General features: G+C 38.7%; 1 protein-coding gene across 1 annotated transcript; it reads left to right on the top strand.

Moving 5' to 3' along the window:
- Positions 1-268: 268 nt before the first annotated feature.
- Positions 269-27,777, top strand: CDC42EP3 (CDC42 effector protein 3). The gene is made up of 2 exons (XM_063441366.1): positions 269-831; positions 25,795-27,777. The coding sequence occupies exon 2, from the start codon at positions 26,001-26,003 to the stop codon at positions 26,769-26,771; it is 771 nt and encodes a 256-aa protein (XP_063297436.1). The 5' UTR covers positions 269-831; positions 25,795-26,000; the 3' UTR covers positions 26,772-27,777.

Here is a 27,777-nt window from a genome sequence, read left to right as displayed (position 1 = left end):
CTGTTGTTGCAAAACACAGCCACATAAATTACAGAAACTATGCATAGTCCAAATATGATGAATCTAACAAGTATGCAGTAATCCTTCAGCAATTCCGCACAGCATGAGTTAAACTATTTCCATGCTGAGAATGTACTCAGACACAAGCCCAGAACTGTCTGTTTAGGACCCTTCAGTAAAGCCAAGTTAATTAACAGAGTCTGCCCCTCTCCAATGATTGCTCCTCCCCCCATTGCCCTAGCCAAGCAGTGCCTAAAACATCCACCCCTCCCTTTCAAGAAGCCCATTACCTGCTTCCACCCTCCAGTGAACATCCATTCAAGAGCAGCATCCTTTCAAAACACCCCAGAATTTGTTTTCTTTTTTTGTATGGGTGGCTAAACGCACTCCCCTCCCACATTCCCCAAATATAATCCTTGAAGGGTAGCACAAAGGCTACATGTTTACAGATTCACCGTTAATGAATTGATGGTCATCAAACATCCCACCTTCCCTCCCATTGAAGAAAATCACACATTTTGACAAGCCAAGAAGGGGGTCGTTTGGAAGCTGGTCTTAGGAGGGGCTGAAGAGCTGTCACAGGTGGAGATGCTGCTGTGGCTGCTGCACCCAAATTTCCTGCAGAAGGGTGGTGTCTAAAGGGTTCAGCTGTCCTGCTCCTGTGCCTGTAACACTGAAGTCTGTAGTCGCTGGCAGACAAGGAGAGAGGAGACTGCTGCTGTTGAACTGCAGGCGATGCTGGTTTGGACTCTTCGTGTAAAGGAAGAATATACAATGTGACAAGGACAGGAGACAGGAGAAGATAGACTCAGACAGCGCCCTGATCTCAGTGTAAGTCGATACAAGAATAATGCCCTTTACATGCCTTGTATGAGCCTGATGACCCTACTTCCAGGCTAGATCTCATGGAGACACATTGGGGGTATCGATTGCAGTGTTAATTATAAGAGTTTCACATATGCCTTTTGCCTGGGATTTAAAAATCAGTTTGATGTCCAATCCAGGGGTGTTACTATTCTTATAGTGTCTTTTACACATTCATCTGAGCTGCTAGGCTTTCTCTGATTGTCATCTGTATTCTTCCTATTGGTATTGTACAATTTTAGTATGCTTTGTTTTATTGAATTTTTTTTTTTTATAAATCAGTGACAGCATGATTTATCACCATTCTAGTGCCAGAGGGTATACACACATTGACTTGTCCATCCCTCTTGCTCTCTGAGGTTTAATTAGGTTATGCTATTGCCCATCCAGTAAAACAGTGAATGAAAATAAGATTGTATTTTAATAAGTGACTTTTGACTTCAAAAAGGCTTAACAAGGAGCAATCCATAAAGTACCCTTAAAAGCGCCTTATTCTGCCCGGTGAGTGCATTGCAGTCACTGTATCTGTGCTGCTGCTATCTGGCACTTGTAAGTCTGCATTCCAGTTGCCTTAAGGCAGGGGTCATCACCATGTATTAATAAGAACCTGGCATACGAGAGCTGGGTGACAAAATGTCAAGTTTGATGGAAGCTCATATTACACATTCGTAGAATAATTTAGAAATATGGAGATATATTTTACCTTTTGTTATGACAGGAGCATTAGGAATGGTTTCCTAATATGGTGCTTTGGATAAATTTGCTAGGTTGCTGATTATAAACACTACTCCAACCAGATAAACGTTTCCATTTTATATACAGATGAAGGTTCCAGTCTTAGCTTATGTAATAATATGTGGTGCCTGATGTATACATTCTTGCAAAATGTTACTCACCCCTGGCATCAAAATGATTAGGGTTTTTTTTGTGTTTGTTTTTTTAGGATTATTTATGTTTTTTAGATTGTAAGCTCACTTGGGCAGGTTTGTCTTCACCTACTATGTGATACATGTTTTGTTAGAATTGCTTGTCTTGTTTTAACTGTTGTGCAGCGCTGTGGAATATGTAGGCGATATATAAATAATTAGGATTTTTTGTTGTCCGGTTAGGGACAACCTTGGCTCCACAAACCTCTGTGAAATACATTTCCCTTGATGCTCAAACAGCATCATGGGAAATGTGATTCACAAGCATATGGATTGCCCTGGTGTGTAAAGGCTCTGAAAAAAATGCAAAGCAGAACTGGGGGAGATTTTTTAGCTTAGTTTAGAACATCCCCATTTTATCACAACATAATGTATCTTTATTCGGGTATTGTCAAATGGATTGATGAGTTACTTGTATACATCAATGATAAATAGTGACAAGCTCCTATAGAGGTTACAAAAATGCTGGTGACAGCAGGAAAATTATATATAATATAAAAGTTAAATATTTTCCTATTATACAGAATTTAAAAAATTATATATTCAGAGTACACGTGTGGACTTAAGACCTGTAAGGGGTTCAGTTTAGCTGAGCCAAGCGATGGCTTGGAGGTCTTTTAGTTGCATGATCTTGTGAATAGGCTAAGATGACACAGCAATTCATGTAGTGCAGATGTTGTAATGACTGTGTTTAGTTAGAGAGCCTGACTGTGACAGAATAGTAAGCAATGTATTCAGATATTGGCAGAGAGCAATCCAATCTGCATGCTTCGCTAACTGCCATTCCTCTGGGTAATAGCTCTAACATTTTGCTGATAACTGCTTAACAAACTGCAAACACCATTATCTTTTTGTTATTTTTTTTTTAACATTCAGATGTATATCTCAAGCTGATAAATGTAGGGCCTGCAATTTTTTTTTTTTTTTAACTCTGAATGTTGCTCAGTGCTTATGTTGCATGGTGACATACTGCAGTATGGAGAGAGGGGGACAATTCTGGTTTGCTGTTTGAATGAATGAAAATAGGGGGGGATACTGCAATGCGTTTTGTGGAGCTGTTTGATACTCAGATCTGTCCTCATTATCTCTGTAGCCAGATATTACAACCAGTGTAACAGCTGAAACATATGAAGGAGAAAAAAAAAAGAATTCACTGGTCTTATTGATCTTTTTGACCTTCTATACATTGCATTGAAAGTGGCATTCGTGTCTTCTCACTGGTATATAAAAAAAAAATGTATATTTTATCTCATTTTATTCTTTGATTATAATGCTCTGTGCATTGCCAGCATTAATCAAGGAATAGGCAGAGATATCTATGTAAACTCATTATTGCAATTTCACATTTAGCGTAGTATTATTTATTATTTCTGCTATTATGAATCAAATAGGTGTGGGTGCTGTTGATTGTAGCTAGTGGTTAATTAGTCCTATATTTTTTCTACAGCAATTTCGTTCGGTCATACATTCATTTGTGTGTCTCATTAAACAATGTCTCATTCACCAATAAGTGTAGCTGGCAAATTATAAATGACTAGCCTTTCTTTTTGATGTGGTGAATAGGGAGGAGACGCTTATGAACATTCATGGGCAAGGACGCACGTTTTCTGCAGACTTTGCATCCATTATAGTGATGTGATGGTGGAGATTGTCAAATGCACACTTAAGAGTTGTGTTTGCATATCTTTAGTGTAAGTATTGTAAGAATTTCATTACCAGATTGAGATATATTTTTGCAAGAGACAGCGAGAGTTTATGTGCGGACATTTTCATTGTGGAGTTGTGTGTGTATTATTGTGTTGTATGACTTTTTAAGGGTTTTTTGGAATTAGTGAGACTGGTTATATCTTGAGGTTTTCTGCTGACTAAACCTCTGATTGATCTATTGATCCATCCTCCTGTGAGAATGTCCTTGTAGACCCTTTCAGCTTTTGCAATTAAAGCATCCTCATGAAGTATCTGTGTTTCATGTGTGAATCAGAAAGGCGAATTTGGAAGCCAAACTGACTCTCTTAGAGGCAGTAGAAGATGGGGCATGAAAAAGTCAAAAACATTGTCTCTTGCAGTAACATTTCTTAGCAGTCATAGCTTCCTGATTCCTGGGGTTTGTAAAACCCAGGCGTAAAGGAAATGTATAATTCTGTTAATCCTTTGTATCTGAGCTTCCTATAATCAGTTTAAGAAACAAAGTAAGTAGTCTAGAAGCACATTTTGATTTTAATGCACGTATCATTTAAATATTGCTGTGCATGAGCTAGATTGCCTTACATCAAATTCAAATTAAAAAATAAATAAATATTAAAACAATGTAAGGCAGTCCAAATGTGGGGTTGTGGTAGGTGTCCTTCGTAGCTGTTTGGCTTGGCAGATGACCCTGATTTATAATTGTAAAGAAACATTCCAATCACTATAACTGCTACAGCTTGCACTCTGCCTCCCTCCATTGCAAATAGTCAGACTATTTTGGAATGATTTGACTTCTCACCTGCTGTCCCCCAGTTGCAGCTCCCCATCTCCTCTGTTAAAGCCTGCTTAGGAATTTCTATGAGCTCTCATATGCTTAGCACTACAGTGTAGGGCTTAGCTTATTGGCTGAGAGCGATCAGCTGATATAGTATTCAAAAAGAATTTGACTTCTTGAGAGGGCGCCAAGGCAAGCTGTAGAGGTTATGGTTCTTGGAGTGTTTCTTTAAGTCAAAAATGTATTCACTGGTATCTGTTGAAATTGTGGATATGGATCAGGGGCATGGCAGGTAAAATAGATAGGGGATTCTTGTCCCAATGAAGGTGTTCCATGAATAAAGGGATAAATGAGATTCTTGCATGTTTACTGTGATGCATAACATATGATATATTGGTTCCGCTAATTTTAAAGAGGTTTGTCATGCACTATTTGAGAGTCCCTTAAAAACATCTACATAAGTCAGACAGCCAACACATGTATATATATTATGAGTTCAGATACCATAGTCATTATACTTCCAGGTAAAGCCACAACTCCTAGACACTGTATGGCATATGTGTCTTAAAAGCATCTGGCTGGCAAATGTATACATGATAAAAACCAAAATAATGTATCATTGTCTAGGTTTGCTTTTACCAATACAGTTGAACTATACACAGTGATATCATCGATCTTTTTGCACGATGTATTAGGAAAGATGCTTAAAAATTGCCTAACACTAAATGGAGGCACAGTGCCGGAGTGCTCCAGACACTATAACCAGTTCGATGAGATTAAAGGGACACTATAGGCACCCAGACCACTACAGCTCATTGAAGTGATCTGGGTGCAATGTTACTATCTACGGTTAAAGGGACACTCCAGGCACCCAGACCACTTCTGCCCATTGGAGTGGTCTGGGTGCCAACTCCCACTACTTTTAACCCTGCAAGTGTAATTATTGCAGTTTTTTATAAACTGCAATAATTACCTTGCAGGGTTAACTCCACCTCTAGTGGCTGTCTACTAGACAGCCACTAGAGGTCACTTCCTGCTCTATAGCACAGGAAACCTGTGCTAGAGCTTCGCTGGACGTCCTCACGCTGTGTGAGGACCTCCAGCGTCGCTCAAATCCCCATAGGAAAGCATTGAAATGATTTTTCAATGCTTTCCTATGGGGAGCGCTAATGCGCATGCGTGGCATTGCCGTGCATGTGCATTAGGTCTCCTCAGCCGGTGGGCGGGATCAGTCTCGCCCACCGGCCGACGCAATGGAGAGGAGGAGCGTCGCGGAGGAGGAGACAGTGGCGAGGGACATCGCCGCTGCCTCAGGTAAATGACTGAAGGGGTTTTCACCCCTTCAGTACCTGGGGATTGGTGGGTGGGAGGGAGAGGGACCCTCCAGTGCCAGGAAACTGGATCGTTTTCCTGGCACTGGAGATTCCCTTTAACTCCACCTCTAGTGGCTGTCTACCAGACAACCAATAGAAGGATTCCTGGTTTGAAACGGACCTATGGTCAGTTATCTGATGCTGGACGTCCTCACACTCTGCATGCTTGAATAATGCTTGCCTATGGGTAAATCCTAATGCAAGCGTGACCATTGCCGCACGTGCGCATTAGGTCTCCCCTGCCGACGTCAGCCGGTGGGAGAGGAGCGTGGTCGGAGCCTGACCCAGCACAGAGGGACATCAACGCTGGATTCAGGAGAGTGACCCCCTTCAGCTCTGCGGTGAGGGAGGGGGGCACTGCAGAATTCTATAGTGCCAGGAAAACGGCTTTGTTTTCCGGGCACTATAGAATCCCTTTAAATGTTATAGTACTATAGTATCCCTTTAAATGATACAATATGCATTTACTGAAAACTCGCAAGAATGTAATTGTACTGGTTTCCAATTCCCAAAGGGCATGGGGACTTGGCAACCAATTTTACATGATTGCCTAAGAAAACAGGAAATTGGTACTGTGGTGGCGCAGTTATATTCATTGCTCTCTTTCCTGTATATGGTATTAAAGATAGACTCTATGACATGAGTATAGTATTCTTGCATCCTCAGAAAGTTAAGTAGTTCTGTCAGAGGAAACAGAAAGAGCAAACTTGGTCACCTCGGGCCTAGACCTCCTGCTTACTTTTCTAGATCACCAGACATTGTATCTCTAAACTGCTCTGTCCACTTCCCATAATATATGTGAAGGGGCTTCTGAAATTGTGAGACACGTGGATTTATATTCTTCTTCCCACAATTTTACACCAAAAATTATGTGACTAATGGCATGTGTGGGAATGCAAAGAGTGCTACAAACAAAATGACACCTACATTTTCTGCTTCATAGCATAATAACCTTAAACACTTAAAAAAAATAAAAAAAATATTGCAGCAAATTTCTCGCTACCCAGCAAATAACACTACTGAAAACATAGCATTTATTCACATGATTACCTCAGAATTCTATTTGCAATAGACCTTTATCCAGTTACTTCCTTAGGAAGACACTGCTATAAGTCATGATTTGTATTACAAGTGTAAGAGTGGTATAGCTGATGATAATAATAATGTTAGTAATTTGATCGCCTTATACCTAGATGAATATTGATTATATTATGGTCTATAACCTATAATCCAGAAATGTTTAATGTAAACCAAACAACAGATTAATTTGAGGTTGTTTTTCTGTAAACACTGTGGTGCTTTGTACAGATACCAAAGGATATCCTCCAGGATGTTGTTTAAATTAAACAACATCCTGGAGGGATTCTGTGAATGGGAAATAAGGGCTGACGCATCTGACCAGATCTGTGACAATAGCATCATATTTACATCCTTCCTGCTAAATGGATCATGCAAGGCTCAGCGTTTCTGGCTTCCCATGTATTGTAAGCCAGATACATAGTATTTGTATTGCTAATGTCTCAGGCTGGCTGAGGATCATGGGAAAAGCACGTCACAAATATTTGTTAGCTCTAGCATAAAAAAATCTGATGAAATAGGGTTTTAATTTGTTGGTGTTCTCTTTAAGGATTCATTCAATAAATGCTTGAATGGCAAGCTGCAGCCTCATCAACGGTTAGTTTAAAGCATGAGCAAGCAACATGCCACACAATCTTGTCATTGGTGATCAACATCTCGTGCAGCATCATTCACTCACCTAAAGCTACAAGCATTTGTTATCCACTAAATGCTTACACAGAAATGTTTGAAAGTAGTCATTATGTTACAGCGCAGTATTTCAAATCTTCATTAGATCGTATATATGTAAATGTGTGTAACATTTTAACATTTTAAGGCAGGGGTGCCCAAAAGGTAGATGTTGTAGAACTACAACACCCATGATGTTTTGCATGAGTTTAAAATTACGAAGCATCATGGAAGCTGTGGTTTTATCACGTTTTTGTCACCTCTGTTTTAAACCGATAAAGTAGTTATTTAAAGAAACGCTATAGCGCTAGGAATACAAACCTGTATTTCTAAAGCTATAGTGTCCCTGTCCCTAGATCTATATAGGTCTTTCCCCTCTTGAAAAAAAAATAAAAAATAAAGGAACTATTTGACTTATTCCAGCACCGAGGCTCCCTTGATGCTACTTACCTCTCTGCCTGCCTCCCGCAATGTCACCTACCTTTGATAAATGTTCGCAGATTTTGACAGAGTTGCCATATTTTTTGCAGGACCCTTTTATTCTGTTTTCTAGAGGGCAAGGCTGGTAGAATTCACATGCTCCAAGTGTAAAATTCCTGAATTAATGATTGTGATACATGATGGACATTATTATTATTATTTTTATTATTGGTATTTATATAGTGCCAACTAATTCTGCAGCACTTTACAATATTATGAAAGGGGGGACATTTACAATAAATGAGACAATTACACAGTGACACAGGAACAGTAGGTAGATGAGGGCTCTGCTCAAACGAGCTTACAGTCCAGAGGACATCATGAATTATATTTATTGCTTGTCAGCAAATGTAATCCCTGCCTGACAGAATAGGAATTCACAAGTGTCCCACAAAAAACATGGTGACCAGGCAGCCTTTTTCTGCACTTATACAGAGTTATTTACTTAAGTGGGAATTCAAAGTGAATTTGAAAAATTAAGGCCAGAATAGGTTAATTTGAAAAATTCTCTAGTCAGATATGCTGTTTTGGCCTATAATTTATAATTCACTTTGAATTCTCAGTTTAATGAATAACTCTGTTTGTGTTAACAGTAGGCCATGCCTCCTCAATGACCGAACCTTGGTGCTGGAAAGAGGTGAGTACAACTTTAAGTTTACTAGTTATTTTGGGACACAAGGAGAGCTGTATAGAACAGAGCCACTACTGTATAGTGTTAAGAATGCAGGTTTGTATTTCTAACGCTATAGTGTTCCTTTAAATTTGAAATTTCATGTATCTTTTTTGCTATCCAAATATTTAAGGACATAACTGTAAATTCCATTTAGATTTAGGTATGCTGACTCTCCACCACCTAACATTAGTCTCTCTCTTAGTAAGTGCATGTAATTTCATATATGTGAAGAAGGGAAACAAAATAGCATTTATGTCACATCTGCTGTCAGTCATATTTGCCCCCGACAGAAAAGATAGTTGGTAACCCGTAGAGATGACAAAAATCTTTATAGTGGGAAACAGATGGCATGAATGACAGCAATGAGCTCTATCAAATGTGCTTGAGCTTTTATTATTGTAGGCTTGCACCTGGCATTTGTTAATGTTTCATAAACTCAGTCACTGAGAAGCTAGGTAAATGAATTCATGTATATGTTACTATATATGGTAATTTCACTGGCTGTGCTTTAGCTGTGATACAGTAAAACACATCCTGACTGCTTTAGGTTGGATACGTTGCCTTTTGTGATTGTTAAACTCCCTTGGTTAATAATAAATCACATATGAGACCCATTCGCATTTTAAGTATGTTCCTCAAATTATATTTTTTTTTTATCAAAAGCATTTATATTCCAGGAGTTTCTTGCGAACATGGTTTAGTGCCAAGCAAAAAAAAAAAAGAAAATGACTGCTCACGTCTCTGAACAGTTTTCTTTTGTGCTGTGTGATTGTAACCCTTTGAGAGTTGGAGAAGTGTGTAAATATATAAACATGTTGGTCCCACACTGTGATTTTTGTCAAGCGAATGGAAGAGGCCATTACAGTTATATGGATTATACTCGATGTTTCAATAAATTGTGTTTTTATGAGTGAGTGCCCCAACACGTCGCAAAGATCACTTAGGATCCTTAAAACACCATCTGGAGCAGATTCACACCATAATCATTGTACACAAAAATGCATTGACTCAGGGATAGGCAACCTTCGGCACTCCAGATGTTGTGGACTACATCCCCCATAATGCTCTTACACCCGTAATGCTGTCAAAGCACCATGGGAGGTGTAGTCCAAAACATCTGGAGTGCCGAAGGTTGCCTATGCCTGGCACTGAGTCACTATACTTTCTCCTGGTTGTGAGTGTTGATGCATATGTCTGATTTGTGTCTTACATGATCTACTGCATACTTTATGTTTTACTCTTTTAATTGATGGTTGTAGTTTTGAATATTGTTGTACATTTAAAGCATTACTCACTAGCAATATTTCTGTTGTGATCTAAGTTTTTTTCTCATTTCTTTCCAATTAGTGATTATTTCAATCATGAGAAGTTTGCACTGGCACCCATAAAAATTTTTTTGTTTTTTTTTATGTGATCAGTAAGTTATTTTGTAAAGTAATACTATATGCTTCATAACCACGTCAATGGATTGGAGTGTATGTGGTGCCTGGAATTTTGGGGCATTAGGTAACTAAACAGTTTACTCTCAGGTCAGAGATTCTCAGCCCACTGCTGCCTGGGCTCCAATAATGTTTTGGTGGAGCAATGCTTCATACCAGGGATTAAGGCAGTGATTGACCACCTCAGACTGTCACTGCCCATAACCCCTGTTATTTCTGCCATTGTAAGCTGGGCTGTAGACTGCCAGGAACAGAGAATTTCTACTGAGTAAACCATTTAGTAGTTATGTGTAACTGGTCTCCTGTGGGCCGCTGGCACTATAACCACTTTAATCATTTTAAATGGTTTTGGTTCCTCCAGTGCTCCTTTAAATGCACATTCAAAGCAGGATAGAAACCAATAGAATGTCTTTCAATATCTAACATTTTGCAAACAGAATCACTTATATAACTGCCTCAACATATTCTACTGATTAGTTTGCAAGAAGTATTTAGGTGCAGTTCCTACATTTTTATCAAACAGTTTAGCTTGCTCACAGTCTATTATTGAGTCCAAGACAGATATTTTAAGAAGATCTCAGAGAAAGCAAAGGGGCTGGACGTTTGCTACTGAGAGACCCAGATTCTCAAAACAGTCAAAAACAGTCTGACAACCAATGTGGAGACTGCACCCAAAGACTCCTTGCACTAAAACCACTGCAGTAATCTTTTATTGTGCTGAGAGGGACCTTTCAAGATTACTTTATCAGTTGGATATACAGTGGGGTTTATCTCAAGTTCCTTCATGTAAAACAGGCCCACTCACACGCAGTTTTGTTGAAGCAGTTATCCCTTGTGTTAGCTGACTCATCAACTTATGTTCTTTGATGCAAGACCTCTGGAAGGGCTAGAAATACAGATGGCTTGTTAATTCTTGCTGTTCTTGCGTTGATAAAAATTTTTTTTTTAAAACTGGACATATAAGTATTACATAAAAAAAAAAAAAATACAACATATATACACACACTTAAAACATTTCCAAGTTTTAACAGAGTGTGCTACAGGCTGAATGCACAGTACTTTTCTCCCATCTGACACAATGTGTGCTTAAATTCAGTTCTAACATTGATTTATCAGCACTAATACTTCCTTTGAATAAAATGATCGGTTTTTAGTGGTAATGCATATGGTGCTTCATAACAAACAGGAAAAACTCCCACTACTTCATATCAACTAAAATTTGGAAGTATGCCACAACAGCAGAAGTACGTGAAGTAATGCACCATTATTCTGCTTCAAGATTTATTATTTATTTATTTGTTACTGGTATTTACAAAGCGCCAACATATTCCGCAGTGCTGTACAACTAGGGGAGAACGTACAATATACACAGAAAAATAAAAACGGGAGAGAGGGCCCTGCCCGTAAGCTGATAACTAGCCATTGAAGCTTTTTTATACAATGTGCTTAGCTAGATAGCCTCTGAGCTTACAATCTAAAGGATGCACAGTAGTGCTTATGCCTATATTGTCATTAAGCACATACTCAAATCTAAGTTCCCTTTTGCCACTGGATAGTACACATACCATTAAAAAAAACCTCTTCCACTTGATTCAAATTGGTAGTTAACATTATTTTTATTATATAGTAAGTTGCACTTGAGAACTGTTACACAAATACCTGTCACAGTTTCCTCAGTTTACACCATGTCAGGGGTAAAGAATCTGATTTTAGACTTGTAGCAACTGCTATATTGATAACATGCCTCCCAAAATTTCAACTGGCTAAAAAAGGACAGTGGAGAAGCTATTCCAGAACTTTTAAGTAACTTGACAAACTATTGATAGCCATTTATTTGGCTTACGGGGTTTATTCAAACAAACTTATTTCTAACCACATTTATTATAGTTTATTTGCTCATTTCTATGTATTGCTGTAATACTTTATTAAGAGAGACACAGGTATTAACAATATGGGAAGAGGGATTTGGGTCTAGAAAAGGATCATCCTTCCTGAAGAGGACCATATTGAGGTATGCAACACTTCTTCCTGGAGTACTTTTCTAGTTTATTTATGCCCTGCTATGTGTTATGCTTACAGTTTATGTTCATTAAGTAAGTTGTCCACAATGTGGTAGGTGTTAGGATCTCAAAATAATTTATTGTTAGCGTTAGGGAAGATATTTCACACATTGTAAAAAATGACCAATGGCTTGTTTCATTGTCAGTGGAAGGGTTAAATGGCATCTGGTTATCAGCTGCACATACAGACTTCCATCACCATGACCACTTTCAATCGCAGAAGTGTTCATGGATAACTCTAAAAGACCAGTAGACACATTGATGCAAGACACATTGAGATCTTCTAAGATTGTTTTTAGACCATATATATTTAGCTTCTATTTTATAACATTTTAAGGGAAAAAAAATTTAAATTAGGAGTATAAACATTTTAGTGTTTTAATTAGTCATTTCCTCAGGTTTCATAACTCTTTACTCACTAGCTATATGTTCTTTAAAGGGTTACTCCAATTATTTTTAAATAAACCTTTTTTTTTTTTTAGAATGCCTTACCGGGCATCAGTTAGTAGGTCCCCCCTTATAAACCTGTAAAATAAGCATAAACCTAGCTGGAATCCAGCGCCAGACAAAGCACGCCTTGCTGGTTTCCACACCCTGTCTGACATCACTGCTTCCTTTTCAATGGTCCAATCAAGTGATTCTCGTAGCGAAGCATTTGATTGGACTGTTCTTACCAGCTCAGTGCGCATGCGCACACTCTGAGCCACAGAGAGGAGCAGGAAGTAGTGGGTGGATAAGTGATGCAGAGAGGTGGGGAATTAAACAACAAAAAAATGATAAATCATAAGAAATATAGGGAGGTGGAGAAGGCTGAAATGATAGCAGAAGAGGGAGATTCAATCTTCTTCTTGCAGGTCCGCCCTCAGAGCAGCCTGCAAGAGTAGAAGCTCATTACGTCTATCGCCAGGTGATTGGAGTAGATTTTTAACCCTTTGAGATATTAGTACAGCAACAAAATGGAGTATGCAAACTTGACAACTGTATGAGATCGAGAGAGAAGGGGTGACTGGTCCAAACCAGTACTCTGCCATAAAGAATGGTGTGTGCAGGGTGCTCAGATATGGACATTGTTGCTAGTGTTGCACTAGTGCAGATAACCATGCCACTATGCTGCACTTTTTTTGTTGTGTATCGATATGCAGAGGACAAGGCATGCATTGTTTGCACATAATTTAAAGTGCCAGTCATTCTGACATAATACTACAGAGTTGCACTGCTTGGTAATCTGGCAAAGTTTTTCACACAAGGCAGCTGTGACACAAGTGGGACTATTCGAAACATGGGCAATACAGAGAGTTGAACAGTGACAATTTCAAATTGACTTTAACACTAATGGTACTTTCTCTTTTATTTCCCTTCCACTTAGCCCATGTTGCTATAATGGGTAAATTTGTGAAAAACTAACAATACACAAATACTATATTGGTGACAGTAATATTCTTTTTACTTGGTTCAGACTTCGTAATCTTGTGAATAATATTGAAATTGGGAATCAGGTTTTTTTTAATCTTTTTTTTGTTGTTAATTTTTGTACGTAGGCTTAAAGTGTGAAAATTCCTGGACATTTCCCAACAATTCCCAGCTATTAGTGATAGCGCTGTTTGTGCATGACAAAGCATACAGAGTTCTCCCTTGCTATTCCTAAAATGGGTGCAGTAACTTTGCTTTGGGGTGGGGAAATCAGGGAACGAGTGGGGCTAAGTGTCATTCTTTCCCCTTATTTAAGAGAAATGCATTTTCAGAAAGACTGGAAATTAAATTGCAATCTTTAAACCGTCTGGGAGTGGTAAACTAACTAGTTCCCAGAAACACTGTACTGCAGTATCAATTTTAACAATAATCCATTTAATGCATTTTGGTTCCCATGCATTCTTTTAGTAGGTAACATTTCCTCTTCTTGTTCAATACGTTTAAAATACTATTTTTTTGCATGTTCATGAATTGAAAAGATGGAAATGGACCTGTGACTCATTTCCTTGTAGTATGTTAACTAAAGCATCTGTTCAAAGTTTGCCAGAAATTACTGTCATTGTTATTGAAACGGGTAACATTTGCCAAGTATAGAATAGTTTAACAGTGAGCAATGAACAAGGAATTACTATATATATATATATATATATATATATATATATATATATATATATATATATATATACATATTTTGAGTGCTAGTGGCAAGGCCAAATACTCTAGTACACCCCTGGCACACCAATAGTAGTTGGTGGATTATTTATGAGAAAACGTAGCCTGTTCCTTCACAGTAGTGATAAATGTTTGAATTCTAGATTTTACTGAAATACAAGTTCTATCTGATAACAAACAGATGACTGGCTTAGTGACACAGAGAGTACATTTAACACCCATAAACTGTACATAATACATTAACATGTTCCTAGGTTCCAGTGTAATTTTCATTCAGTTGAGACCATGAAATCTCCTTCAATCCAATGATTCTCCTAAGGAACAGCAAATATTTTAAAATGACATGAGCACTGCACCCAGATCAGATCACTTCATTGAGGTGTCTGTTAACTCCATAAGCGGGCACCATCCCTTGGAAAGTAGTCAAAAAATTTGAGAAGAGATTGGCGGCTTAGCAGGTGGTCTTCTGGTCACTTGCCGCTGCTTCTAATGATGATGGAAAGCAGTGAACTGAGCTAAACCTGATGGTACAGGGAGGCACTCATTACCTGAGAACAGTAGCGTGCTGGCCATGCACGTTGTCAAACCATTCTTAAACAGTTTGGCTACTTATCCTGGGAGAGCAAAAAAGGCACTACTGGCTCCTTAATCTAAACAGAGAGCTGAAGTGGTTATGGTGCTATGACTGTTTATCAATCTGTTGGCATGCATATCTCAGGGGTCTGAGAACTTACTCTACTGTTTGAATCTTAAATATGCACATATCATGAGTGAGTGTGACGTTTTCTTACATCTGTGTTAGCTGGGAAAACATTGTCTTCATCGTTTTCTGATAAAATACATATGATTCATTGTGGGAACTAAAAGTGCTGCAACGAAACCTTCTAATTACACTAAACAGATTTGTATCATCTTTAAATTCTTCACCAATTCCTGAAATTATAACCCTTCAATTAACTCTCAGAAGGTTTGATGGATAACCCCTCCTCTAATTTAACACAGCTCCTCCATGCCTAGTTTAAACCATAAAAGCCTACATGTATCTGCATGCAGCTGAATTAGTTAATTTCTTTTTTTAAATAAGCAAAATTAAAAGGGTACAATAATTTAGTTATTTTGAAAGCTAATAGAACCAGTACTATGGCTTTGGAGAGAAAAAGAAAAAAAAATTGTCACAAAAAAAGGCAATATCAGAGATAACAGTGATCCCTCAAAATAATCAACTACAGAACGCTTTGAGTTGTCTGTCAACATTCTGTAATGCATATCCCATGAATACCTGCTGGGCTTTTTTGACATATGCCCAGTGTTCTCTTTGACTACAGAGGGAAGGCTAGGATCAGCTGTGAGGTTTCAGCCACTCCTTGATCCTTATAAAAGCTACTGATTTACAGCAAGGAAAATTCAGAGGTCACTTATTTTTAACTTTACTTCATGCATCTTTTTTAGATGGAGTTCAGTTCCAGCCTGGGATTTTTTTTTTTTTACATACCGGAATATCTTTACTGTGAATTAATCTCTTTTCCATTTTCAATTATTTTTTTTAATATGTTATGTTGCACTGGCAGTTTAAAAAGGATTTAGTTTGCGTTGTATTAAATATACATTAAATAAGTGTAAATTTAGCATCATTAAAGTAAAAAAAACAAACAAAAAAAAACCCTTAAGCCAATCGTACACATCTGGAGTTCTAGAGATCGAAAATCTTCATTCTTGTCTTTTATAACATGCTGGAATCTTTTTTTTAATCAATTCTAAACTTGACACCTGGAAGCTACTCTAAGCTACTTCTCATTTTTGGAAAATCTAAGGGCATTTGTCAATTCCCAGGATTTTTAATATTGTGTTTATTTATCCCATATATTTAACACATATCTTAGGTATCGAAAATATAAAATTAAATGTAGAAATAGTGACAATGATATTAACCAGCAAAGGCATGGTACCTGTCCCTGTCAATCATTGTTATAAGCTCTGAACTATTTTATCATTGTACCTAGTAAGTGGAGGAGAAGAAACCGAATAGTCTTTGCCTTTTTGGGCACCCTTCAACTTCCAGAACAGTGCCTTTTTACCGAAAAATACTTGCCTCTCAGAAAAAAAATCCCTGTATTGGGAATGGCTTTTTAGGAGCTAAGTGGGAGTCTTAGTAAGAAGCTCACTGTGTCCAGCCTCTGTAGGAGTTGAATAAAAAAAAACTATAAGGATTCTTGATATTGAGGATTCTCTGCTCCTTTGATACTTTTTATCTAGCAAAAATGCAATTTGGAAAGTGTCTGTCTGGAACACAGTGTGTCCTGTCCTTGCCTGACCATACCCTGCTGTTGACAATAGCATATCTGGGAGTTTTATTAGCATTTCATAATTCTGCATAGTTTGAAGTTGTGTTTTCCCTCTGCAATATGTGTATCATTCTACAATTGATAATTAAAAAGTACTGACAGTTTGTTTTCAAAGTTACATGTGTTTATCCATGATTCCAAAAACGATTGCCAACTTTGCAAGAGAGGGAAATTGGCATCATCAACGTGACACTATTATTAGTAACAGAGGATGACCAGAAGAACATTGTACATATGCTGGCACTTCATCAATGAAAATGGCAGACTAGATTCTTTCACTGTTAGAAGAAATTGAATCAATGAGACCACATGCTATTATGTTCCAATGCACCATACCAGTGGTTCCGATTTTTTTCTAGGTTTAAGGCATCCTTAATATTCTTCCAAGGTGCCCCAAGTGAAAAAAAAAAAATTCTACCTTGTATATCTGTACAGCGCTGCGGCATATACTGGCGCTATAGTGTAATATACAGTACAGTGTTGGTGTTTTAAGGAGTGCCTGTTCAGTAGAAATGTTTCCCGGTGCTCTAATCATACCATCGGAGAAACAGGTTGCAGCGGCACACAATTTGGGAACCGCTGCTCTATACAATTGTGGAACCAACATAGAGAGGGCCCTGTTGCAAGCATTTATTTGAGTGCCTCTATCGCAACACAGATATACACCTGCAGATATACAGATAAACACATGCAGACACATAGACACTCTGACATACACATGCAGACACACAGATAGACACAATTATTATTATTATTATTAAAGGGGGCCAGCGCACGACCAGGCCCCTGAGTACACATGCCCATTGGATGGCCTTAATTGGATAGGCCACCCGATGGACCACTCAGCATGCGGGATCCGGTGCAGACACAGCTTCCAGGGTAGAATGAGCATAAATTACTACCATTTTAATTCGAGAGTTGCTGTCTAATGTTGCTGCTTAAGAAGGGTTATCTCTTCATACTGGAAAATGAGATCTGGAATTGTTACTATTTTTTAGAGATTGTAATTAGTGAAAGATTATTAGGGTTATTCACTACAGTCAAGGTCAAAATAGTCAATCTGGAAAAATTCGCTAAATCAGCTAGGCCCTAAATTTGAAAATTCACTTTAAATTCTCACGTTAGTGAATAACCCTGTATATGTAAATACAATTAAAAGGAACATTGATGGCTGAGGCATTCAGAGTTCTCCCCTGTTGCAGACAGAATTCAGGTTTTGCCCAGATTTGACTGCTAGTAGCAATCGTAAGCTTGACTTTTTTTTCCCCTAAGGTCCGAAGGGCTAATGGTCCACCTATGCTTTTACAGTTGAATGTGTGGCTCACAGTACATGAGACACTATGAAAGCAGACTAGAAAAAATAATTTGAATTGGCATTTTTAAAAATTTATGTTAGATCATTGTCTTTTTTGGCAGGCTGTAATTATGCCGCTGAATCATGCAGTGTGGATCATGTGCTTTTGGCACTAATTCACTTTTATTTTATGAATTATATAAATCAATCTTTAATAATATGTCCTTTGTCATTATTCCGAACAATCATGTGAATGTTGTGAAATGTTTTCCCCAAGGAAAAGAGATTAGACGTGCACCACTGAAACAAAACATTAACTTACTGCTGAAAAATACCAAGTTAGAAAAATGAAGAACATCTGTCCCAAAATTAATTCCTCGGTAGTTAGTAAGAATATACAAATGCAAATGTTTTCAAGATAGTTTTGTCCTCTGCTATGGCAACCACATTCAGCTTACCTGTGACCACTTACATGTCTAAATTCTAGCGTTAATCATAACCAAAGGAATTTATGGAGGGGAGAAATAGCATGAGATTAAAGGGCATGCTCTGTAACCACCAATGTTCAGTAGATTTGTTACGGTGCAAATATTCATTTTCCTGTTTAATACAGATTGAAAATATTTTTTTCCCCTGCAGAATCAAGTCTCCTCTGCTGGAACTCAGCCTTCACTTTCTATAACAAAATTAAAAAAACAACTGTCACTCACTAAGACTATGCGGTGGGTGCAGTGGCTTTGTTCTCACGGATCAAATGTAGAAGCATAAATGAAAAACAGTCCAGCGCTCTTCTTCAAAGCATTCAGCAAGCCTTTATTAGTGCCATCATATTTTTATGTATTTTCAGTGAATATGATTCTATGGGGTTTATGAATAAAATGTCTTCTGTACTGAAATGTGGTCTAAGTGAGACAGTCATTGTAATGGAGCTTCCTGTACCCCTGGCTGGGTACGTCCGCCAAGGACTGCTTCCTAGCTGGAAAAGGGTACAAACCGCAGCACTTCTGCCATAGTCGCCGTGGCTTGACTGGGGACGTGGAGCCGAATGGGGAATTCGCTCTAGACACCCCCAGGCACTGGACGACACTCAGTCCTGGGTGCTCTAGTCCTTACAAGACTTTCCCTGTGAATCCTCCACACTTGAACAGTGATTAAAGAATAGCCCACATCCCTTCCAGTGACCAGACGACACATAGTTCTGGGAGTACAAGCTGGAATACGTTTATTGGCAGCCACAACTGGCCTTATATGCAGGTCCCCATGCAAGGGGCACTCCCCCCCTGGACCTGAGAGTAGACTACAGTAAAAACATACACTCGATTACATTGGCTGTCAGGTCCAGGACACTCCCATACAAAACAAGATAATCCCTCCGCTGTGCCTGGGAGATAATTGAGTCAAGCACTGTATTAAACTCAATTGTCTCCAGCACAATAAAAACACATTTCCCAAACACCCCAAAAGTACCTTAAAAATACATAAAACCCCACAAAAGTTACATCCACTGATAGCCCTGATCTGGGTGACCAACATATCCAAAAATCACCCAGATCGGTACATGGGTTCAGGAATTTCCTGGAAGTCAGAATTTTGACTGACCGCACGCATGGTCCAATGCACAAAACAGTTCCAGAGAATCAGGGCTTGCAGTCGGTCTAGTTCGGTAGTTTAAAAACCGAACAAACTACCGAACATAATCAAGGTTCTTACCCTGGAGCTTGTTTCCCTTGTTCATGGGAACGTTTCCACCGAACAGTGACTTGTTGTAGAACCGAACATAGGCGATCATGGAAGTCCAGCGGTGTTCGAGAGTTTCAGTGTCCGATAATAGTTTCATGAACTCAACGACCAAACACCGCTGCCTGTGTTCATGCGAACAAGATGGCCACCACCTCATGGTTGTCCATAGGAAATGCAGCCACCCAGACGAACACTTAGAACATTGCAGTGGAAATTGCTACAAAGTATCTGTACAGCGCTGCGTCATATAGGCTTGACAAGCTCCAGGGTGGTCTCCGGTTCGTGTGGCTGTTCGGCTCCCGAACCATATAGTCCAAATACACGAACGGAGACTTTTACATTACATTTTACAGGGTCCATAGCCTGTGGGCAGGAGGCTGACAAGCAGGCTCCTCCAGGAGCTTGTGGCAAACTAACATGCAAAGGGAAGTTTGTCACAGTCACCATGTATACTTGCAGAAGCAGTAGGTTGTGTTTTATATCAGCTGGTTAGAGAATGGTAACATTACTACCTTAGACCCGGCAAAATCCAGGTTTGAATCCCAGTTAGAACACCTCACCAGTACGTGACACCAAATATATATCTGCCTACCTCAAATCTTTATAGACTTAAAGCTTGAGCAGGGCCTACCTCGCCTCTAAATATCCACCTTTTTTACAAATGTAAAGTGCTGTAGAATATGTTGGCACTATATTAATAATAACAATAATTGAAAACCTAATCGCACGACTGGGTACTTTAACATGTCCTATAAAAGTCACTTTTTTTGTACTCACTGCTTTATTGCTGCTAGCCTGCTGCTATTAGCACATGACTTGACAGGCATTGATGTGAAGTGATATCACCAATAAAGGATTGTTAAACCCTGTTCTTAATTTATTCTGTAATGCTGTATGGAGTGATCTAGATAGTAGGAAGCTAGGGAAGATTGTATGTATAGAACCCGGTCCAGCATGAACTTACAACAGAGCAGCACACAACCTGGTTCATTTTAAAATTTTCTCTCAGCTTTGCTATATATGCCAAACATATTGGTCAGTTGGGTTTATGAGAGAAAGATAGCACTTCTGTAGAAAGATGTGGGAGGTTTAGGTTTAAGATAACTCAGCCATTTCCTGAAGGGTGTTATGAACTCTGTAGCAGCAGAATGTGCTACAGAAGATGAACATTCCGATATGATTATCTCTCTTTTATTTGTTAGTATATTTTCAATACATCATCTATATACAATTTAATAAAATATGTGGCATATTCAACATAAAGGCTAAATGAATACGTAGTTATGGCCATTCAAAATCACAGGGATGGTGTTTCTCTTCTGTAACTGAAACAAAAGATGGATCAGTATATATTTATTTGCACACCATAGTTTGTTGCAAATTCCATTAAAGAGAACCCGCATCCAAACTGACTGCTATTTCATTTCATGTGGTAACTATGATGAACTTTGGTGCAGTTTTAAGTCACAGAGGCCAGCCCCATTAATAGTGGACCATGCACAGAGCTCTGTTACAGCTCTTTGCTCATAGTCCTTATGTGTTTAGCATAACGCTTACGCTGTGCTTTCTGGGGACAGTTACTTGGTGTCGAAAAATGCAGGACACCATAAATCAAGTCTGTGGCACAGTAACACAAAAATCGGTACTGTCCCCCTAGATTTAGGACAGTTTGAAGGCCTGTGTAACATATGAATTGTCACATTAGTAACATATGTTTTTCTGTTTAAATTAGGTTTTAATGTAGGAAAGCATTAGAGTAATTTACTATATGATTTGTTAGGACAGGGCTTGACAAATTTGTGTGGAATCTAGGAGCCAGCTAAAAAAATAAGGAGCCATTTTTTTTTTTAAAGGGACACTATAGTTGCCAGAACTATAGTGTAGTTGTTCTGGTGCCTATAGCCTGTCTCTGTAGCCTTTTCAATGTAAACGCATTTTCAGAGAAAAGGCAGCGTTTACATTGCTGCCTACTAAGACCTCTAGTGACAGTCACTCAGACGGCCACTTGAGTCCTGTGTCAGTGCTCTATATGGAGGCGCTCAGTGTTACCCATAGAGAACATTTTTAATATCCTCACGTTCATTAAGATCTCAGCTATGGAGGCGGGACAAGCAACAGCGAAACCAGCACGGCGTGGGTAAAAAGGTGAGTAAAACACCAATCATGTGATCGGAGGGGGGCAGTTAACTAAACAGACACACACTCTCTGACAGACATACACACGCACACCCTGACTGACTGACAGACATACACACACACAGACATATACACATACTTTCTCTAACACTCACACATTTATATTTTTTATTCTAATCCACCCAGCCTCCCTTTGGGAAAGCTGAGTGGACTTTCTCTGGGGTCCAGTGGGGCTGATATTTCTGCACGCAAGGGAGCAGTCTTCCTGCAGCTCCTCTGCATTGATGCCAGGGCTGGAATGACGTCATATTTCGGCTCCCGGCATCATTACACAGCGCGAGGGAGCAGAGAGGAGCTGCAGGAAGACTGCTCCCTCGTGTGCTGCCCCAGCCTGCCGCTTCCATACCTCCCGCTGGCGGACGGCTACAAAGCTCCCTGAGTTGGCCGCCTTCACACCTCCCGCGGGCGCGCAGCCAGCTACTAAGCTCCCTGGGTTGGCCGCCTTCATGCCCCCGCGGGCGGCCGGCTACATAGTTTCCTGAGCGGCCACTTTAGGTAAAAGGCTGACAAATCGCAGACACCAGGGCAAAATTTCTAGTCGCCATGGCAACCTGGCACCTGGGATTTGTCGAGCCCTGTGTTAGGATGTAGTGTAGTGTATAGAATAGGCACGAGAGAATGAGAAAAAGCTACAGTCATGCCGGTGGGTTAGAATAGGTAGGAAATGGAAGTAATAAACTCTACAAAAAGTAATGTTTTGAATATGACCTGTTTTTGCCTTGTTAAATCCCCACCCCTCACCCAGCCACCCACACTTGTTTAATGAAACATCAAATTCTTGATAAGTGTGTCAATTTAAAGTGCTTAGAGAACATCAGCTCTGCACTAATGGACCAACTAAAGAAGAAAAGAAAGGCAAAATGAGCACCTCTTAAAATAGCCCTCTGGCTTTTAATGAAACCTTTTCTCATAGCTCTCTGCTTTTGCTATCATCAAAAGAAACGTGGGGTGCTGCTTTCTCACATCTGATTTTATGTACAAAATGCATCAAAGTGCTTTCATCAAAGAAAAGCAGTTATGTCAGCTTGAGGTTAAATACTCTTTTATTTGCATTTGATTGTCAATTGATGCTTTAAATTTAGCAAGTATTGTGATTCCTTTTTATTATAGTACTAACGTGAAAATGCTAATTGCTTGCTATTAATATTTATTGATAAACATATCTGAGAACCTCAGCCTCTTGGTAGTACCTCTGTTTCTCAGAATGCCTCAGTGGTTTGACACTTTTACTGTTACCACTCAGTTAGCGTTTAGTAGGGACACATGACAACAATCCTCTGGCAATAATTGTGGCCTGGTTACAGTTATCATTATAATTACGTTTGGTATTTATAAAGCTCCAATATATTCCACAGTGCTGTACAATATGGGAAAATAGACAGTACTGTATTGACAAACCAATATGAAAGGAATGGAGGAAACTACTCATAAACTGATATCAAGCATTTACAAAGTACTAAGCTAGATGGCTAGTGAGCTTACAATCTAAAGATTTGGATGTAGACTTGAGACAAGAAGGAGCAGGTATAACTTTTGAAGATAATGGACAGTGAGCCTTAGGGCATGTGATGTGATTGAGGAGGTAATTGGTGAAGATGCCTTTAAAAGCATGTTGTAAAGGAAGTAGAGAGCAGGGTGGGTAGGTGAGAAGTGCTTAATGAAAATGTAGGTTATTGCATGCAGTAGATCTGTGTACGAGGCCTACAGATGGGATAGAATGTAGAGATAACAGTTAGTTGACTGTATTGCTGAAGGGGGGGGGGTGGCAGTGTAAGACAAAAGAAGGGCGAGGGAAATTTTTTATTCAAAAGTAAGTAATATTGGAAGACTAATAATGGTGACTTAGTGTCTCAAAGCTGCCCTCATTACCAGGAAATCACAGGATGCTTGAAATAGATATGGATATGTTTTGCAGATTATAAAATTATTTTTGCAAATATAAAAAAATGTAATAAGTATTGGATCCAAGTATGTTTGTTGGAATTTGTTGTATTTGCGCCAATAAATGGTTAGATTTCAAGCTCTATAAGTGGTTAGTGTAACGACCACCCGGGTTGTAGAGGGGTGTATGCCGTTGGAGACGTCCTTTTTCCTAGTGAGAGACTGTGCTGCAGAGTAGTCACGATATCCCATCCGCTGGATCAGTGTAGAGAGAGAGAGAAGCAGAGCTCTTAAAAGATCTAGTGATTTAGCTGGATGCAGGTTCCCTTCAATAACGGGGTTAAGCAGAACTGAATGCACTGAGGCTTTATTGCTTCTTTAATACACATTTCCCCACAAGGTTACCACCCACGTGGACCTTGTTGGGCACTGATAACACAAACGTAACAACCAATCATTTACAGACACACAGTTAAACACTCCCATTCATTACAGCAAATAATTGGGAGATAATTGAGTTTAATGGCTGTATTAACTCAATTATCTCCAAGCGAAAAACATACTTTTTACACAACTTTTATAACTTTAAAATTATACATCACATTCGCGTAAACTTTACATTTTTGAAAACAGCATAATTATGGGAACAACATATCCAAAATTCATTCTTTTGACCGACCGCACACACATTTTCCTGCCCAAAACAGTTCTACAGATTTGGGCTGTGCGGCCAGTCTATTCATCACAGTTCAAATGCCGTTTCAATGCACGAACGGTGCCGTTCGTGCAAATATACAATGTTACTGTGGCATTCGTACAGTCAAACACCATTTAACTCCCGCCGAAGTGTCAGAGTTCCAGAGAAGGTAAAACTTCAGCGGTGTTCGTGTCGTCGATTATCCGATTTTAGTTCCATGAACTCGACGACAAAACACCACTGACCGCGTTCGGCTAAATTAAAATGGCCGCCTCCACGTGTTCGTTTGTCGAATGGCGTCCACTTTGACTTTTTCTGCACTTCTGCTGCATCCAAAGTGCCATAGCAAAAGTACAGATTTTTTTCCCAGAGCATTTAAAGGGCCAGAAACAGTCTAATACAAGTCCATAAGCCCAAAAAGTTTTTAGAGGGCAATACATCCCACGGGGGTTTACAATGTTACTGTCTGTGGTCCAGGCAATAACTGGGTTCTGTTACAGTTAGATGTCTCAAAAACTTTCTGTGTTGTGTCTTTTGCATCTGTTTGGAAATGTGAGGATTACCTAGTTTTGTATTCCTAACATTGAGGTGTTCCTTTAATGTCTCATGAGTCCTAAATGTGTAGTGCAACAATATAAATCTCTCTGACGGACAAAATGTTATATTGTATAATACTTTAATTCAGGTATCAACATTTTAGGTCTACACAATGCACCGCAGTGAGGTTAGTTGATTGAACATGCAACTATCTTATCATATAGCTTTAAAGTGCATTCCTTGCGCTTGCTTTTGGGGGGGGGAATTTACCGTTGCCAATGTGCATGCAGTGAAGCCAACATGTCCCCCCTGGGAAGTAGGTGTTTTATCGCTCTAAGTAGCTGCAGGTATGTAATAAAATACAGCACACTAAGCAAATATACATATGATTTGGAAATATGATAAATCATATATTTAGTGCCTTGCGAGCTGTAATTTGTCATGACAGCTTTAATAGCTGGTAGATAAATTTAAATCAATTTAGAGTCCGGGTGCTTTCATTCTTTAATAGGAATTCAAATCAGTAAATCATAGTATTGTTTTCTTTGCAGCCATCATACATTCTTGTAAAGAAAGTAATGTATCTATATTTTTAAAACAGAAAGACATATTTATATTTTCTTCAATAAAGTTTGTATTGTAGTTTAAGTTATCCCCCCAAAAAGCCACTACTAAAAAACATGCAGACAAAAAAAACTTACCAAATGAAATGTGCTCACAACGCATGATTAAGGGGCATTGACTAAACAAATAGTGAAGTCATAGAAAGTCCAGCATGGCCTTGTTAAGCCTGCACTTTTATGCTGTTTAATGAAGGGAATCCACATCATAAAGCTAATATGCAGGCTTTAACTGTCAGCACCATTACTAATTGTTGTGTTGAAACAAAATGAATGAACCATGAAAAACTGGTTAATGATAACGTGTGTTCTTTCCTTTGTAGGTTTTGGAAGCGACAACAGTCCTTGGAGATTCTGTCAAGTAAAGAAGTGTGAAGTCATACGGTTTCTCTTGAACTCGTTTTATACAAGTGATTTAAAAATAGAGCTTATGTACCAAGTAACAAAGCAAATGTGACCGAACTACAGTGCAAACACCACTCATGTGAAATTATTTTGTCCTTTACCTTGGAACTGATTTTCTTTTAAAATGCCAGCAAAGACACCAATTTATCTGAAAGCCGGAAACAATAAAAGGGGGAAAAAATTTAAACTCAGGGATATATTGTCCCCTGACTTGATAAGCCCCCCTCTTGGAGATTTTCGTCACACTATACATATTGGAAAAGATGGACAACATGATGTTTTTGGAGATATCTCTTTTCTTCAAGGGAATTATGAATTGTTGCCAGGTAACCAAGGGAAACCAAAAAATCCTCATTTTAATGGACATAATGAATTTTTGAGAGCAAACAGCACTTGTGACTCAATGTTTTCAGAAACTTCCTCACCTGTTCTTAAGAATGCCATCTCCCTTCCTACGATAGGTGGATCACAAGCTTTGGTCTTGCCTTTGTTATCTACAGTGACATTTAATTCCAAAATGGACTCCTTCAGCCCTTCTAAGTCATCCAGGCTTAGCTGTGAGCCTGTTTTAGAAGAAAAACTACTAGAGAAATGTCAGCCATATGAAAATGGGCACCGGTATGACAACGAGAGCTCTTGGAAAATCACTGGTTCTGCGTCATGTTCTACAAATGGAAGATCAAGCCATTCTTCCAGTCTTTCTGAACAATACAATGACTGGCAAGCACTTGACTTGTTTGAAGACAACCATATTCCTTGTGAAATAGAGAGCACAGATTTAAACTCAGACAAGTCTCTCTCTGACCTGGCTGGCTCCCTCCTTACTCTCCAGCTTGACTTGGGGCCTTCTCTGTTGGATGAGGTGCTTCATGTTATGGACAAAGACAAACTCTAAATTCATGTTTTCTTTCCAAACCTTATGATATGGTACAAAGATAAACATCTGGCATAGCACGCAGCCAGACTTTAAGATATTAATACCCAGAAATGTCTTTTTTTTTTCAGTAAAAAATAAGAATCCTCAACAATTACAAGAACTAGCCCGTATAGTAATTTATTATACTTAAAAAAAAAACTCATAACATCAGAGCAAGCAGGATTATTTTTTTTTCTACGTTTTGTGACACGTTGTAAAGAATATATTCATGTGGATTTTGTCCAGTTCTCAGAATCCATGACCAGGAGAAAATACTGTTTATGAGTACATGTTGGAACCAGATCCCATAATAAAAAATAGCATATTGAATTATGTTCGCATATTTTCTGATTGTATTTTTTAAACATCCCATCTGATTGTTGTAATTTTTAGATGCACAGGTGCCATTTCCATTGACTTTAACAATGTACAACTATACATGTTTGAACTTCGCAAACCATTAGCCTCCCTGAACATAGCAATGATCACAAGTAAATTATTTCCGTTCAAATATCTTTATGTGCCTTTGTATTTTTACAGCAAAGTTTGTATTTTATAGATATTGCATCACCATTTTTTATCCGCTTGCAGATTTTAATTGCAGGCTTTATGTATTTTTTTGTGAGTGTTCGGGAAAATATGTATTTTATGATTTTTTTTTTTTTTTTTTATCTACGTTCTACAAATGCTTAAGGCTTGTATGTTTCATTTGTAAACATAGCACTGGTTTCTCACATTAATAAATAAAATGGTAAATGCTAAATGTCCTGTTTGTTTAAAACTTGGATATTTGAAAGTCAGTATTTATGAATGTTTAGGGAATTTTAAGAATATAAACAACGTATAAAGTCTCTCTGCAATAAAGTAAAAAGTGATTGTTTAGTTTTAGCCCTGCCACTTTAAATACACAATGAAAGCACTTGTTATATTGTTTGCATTATAGTTTTCGATGCAATTCAAGTATGTTTAAGACATGTTAACTCTA

This window comes from Pelobates fuscus, chromosome 2 (assembly GCF_036172605.1).
Source record: "Pelobates fuscus isolate aPelFus1 chromosome 2, aPelFus1.pri, whole genome shotgun sequence".
Classification (NCBI taxonomy): domain Eukaryota; kingdom Metazoa; phylum Chordata; class Amphibia; order Anura; family Pelobatidae; genus Pelobates; species Pelobates fuscus.
Note: the sequence above shows the minus strand (reverse complement) of the source record. Positions and strands in the feature narration are given on the sequence as shown.

Coding starts and splice junctions, on each gene's coding strand:
- CDC42EP3 (XM_063441366.1), top strand. CDS start 26,001: ATGCCAGCAAAGACACCAATTTATCTGAAAGCCGGAAACAATAAAAGG.